This window comes from Emiliania huxleyi (assembly GCF_000372725.1).
Source record: "Emiliania huxleyi CCMP1516 unplaced genomic scaffold EMIHUscaffold_6300, whole genome shotgun sequence".
Taxonomy (NCBI): Eukaryota; Haptophyta; order Isochrysidales; family Noelaerhabdaceae; genus Emiliania; species Emiliania huxleyi.
Window position 1 is genome coordinate 1 of NW_005197271.1, and position 1,467 is coordinate 1,467.

General features: G+C 64.1%; 1 protein-coding gene across 1 annotated transcript; it reads left to right on the forward strand.

Annotated features, from left to right (window-relative positions):
- Positions 1–7: 7 nt before the first annotated feature.
- On the forward strand, positions 8–733 carry EMIHUDRAFT_124705 (hypothetical protein; the record flags this gene model as incomplete). The annotated part of the gene is made up of 1 exon (XM_005763417.1): positions 8–733. The coding sequence occupies one exon, from the start codon at positions 8–10 to the stop codon at positions 731–733; it is 726 nt and encodes a 241-aa protein (XP_005763474.1).
- Between the last annotated feature and the right edge of the window lie 734 nt (positions 734–1,467).

The following is a 1,467-nucleotide window of genomic DNA, read 5'->3' on the forward strand; positions in this document are numbered from 1 at the left end:
GAGGAGGATGAGGAGGAGGAGGATGTGGTGGTGTAGGAGGAGGAGGAGGTGGAGGTGGTGGCGGCGGTGGGGTCGTCGTCGCGGTCGGCGCTGGTGCTTGTTCTGTCGGGGGTCGTCGGCGGAGTCGGAGGAGGAGGAGGACGACGACGACGACGAGGACGAGTACTACGAGGACGACGAGGAGGCGGAGGCGGAGGAGGCGGCGGCGGTGGCGGCGGAGGCGGCGGTGGTGGCTGTTGTTGTGGCGGCGGCGGCAGCAGTGGTAGCAGCTGCTGTAGTTGTTGTTGTTGCTGTTGCTGCAGCAGCAGCAGCTGCTGCTGCTGCAGCCGTTGATGATGATGGTGGTGGTGGTGGTGCTGATGCTGCTGCTGCTGCTGCTGCTGCTGCTGAGGCGGCTGCTGCTGCTGATGCTGATTCTGCTGAGGCAGAGGAGGAGGAGGAGGAGGAGGAGGAGGAGGAGGAGGAGGAGGAGGAGGAGGAGGAGGAGGAGGAGGAGGAGGAGGAGGAGCCGTCGCTGGCAGAGGGACTGCGCTCGGCATTGAGGGCTGAGGAGCAGCTTGACGTGGTGGACATTGTGGAGACCCTCCAATGCTGCTACTTCCCCAACCTTGCCTCAGTCGTGGGGATCCTTCCTTGCCTCGAGATGATGGAGCACCTGACATTCAACGAGGTGCAGACCGGTGACATTCCCTCGCGAGTGCGGGCGCTGGTGCAGCTCTTTGGAATGCACTGACTGCCACTGAGCGCCCTCGCCTGCCCCTCGGGATACTGGGGCCTGTGGTGGGGGAGGGCGGAGGAAGTGGACCCTCGGGAAAACTGGGGCGGGGGAGTGAGCGAGTGAGTGGACCTTTCAGAAGGCATCCTTGGGCCGGCTCGGACCTCTGCGACTCTCTGGTGCTGGTGCTGGTTGGTTGGTTGGGTCAGCTAGGGGGCCTTGTGGTGTATCGCCTCACCTCGAGTCTCTTGTGTAGGGTGCCCACAGGACCCAAAAGAAAATAGCTTTCCGGCTCAAAAAGGGACGCACGAGGCAAATCTGATGTTGGAGTGTTCCAATAGGAGCGAGGCCTCTTCCGTTGGGGGACCGAGTTCATAGGAAACGAGGGTTTCCCATTGTGTCCCGCTCCAGCGCGAGCGTGACACTGCACTTGGCGCCGAGCGCCCGCGGCACAGACCTTGTGCAAGCCGACCCTCGGTGACCACGCCGGTCCGGACCGATGGCGCTCGGTGTGGAGCAAGCAAGACACACCCACCCCCCATCGGCGCGCGCCCGACCTTTGAACGGCCGCCAGGAGCACCAAGAGGACTCCTCATGGCTGTGGTAAAGTGGGCTTCGACCGGCCTCGGCTGGGGGGGCGGGTTGTCCCGGCTGCGGACGCCTCTTCTGCAGCCCCCTGGGATGGGGACAGCACCCAAAATTGGCCCTTCGGGGCTTACAGTTTTGCCTGCCCAGGCCTTCTTCTCCCTCCT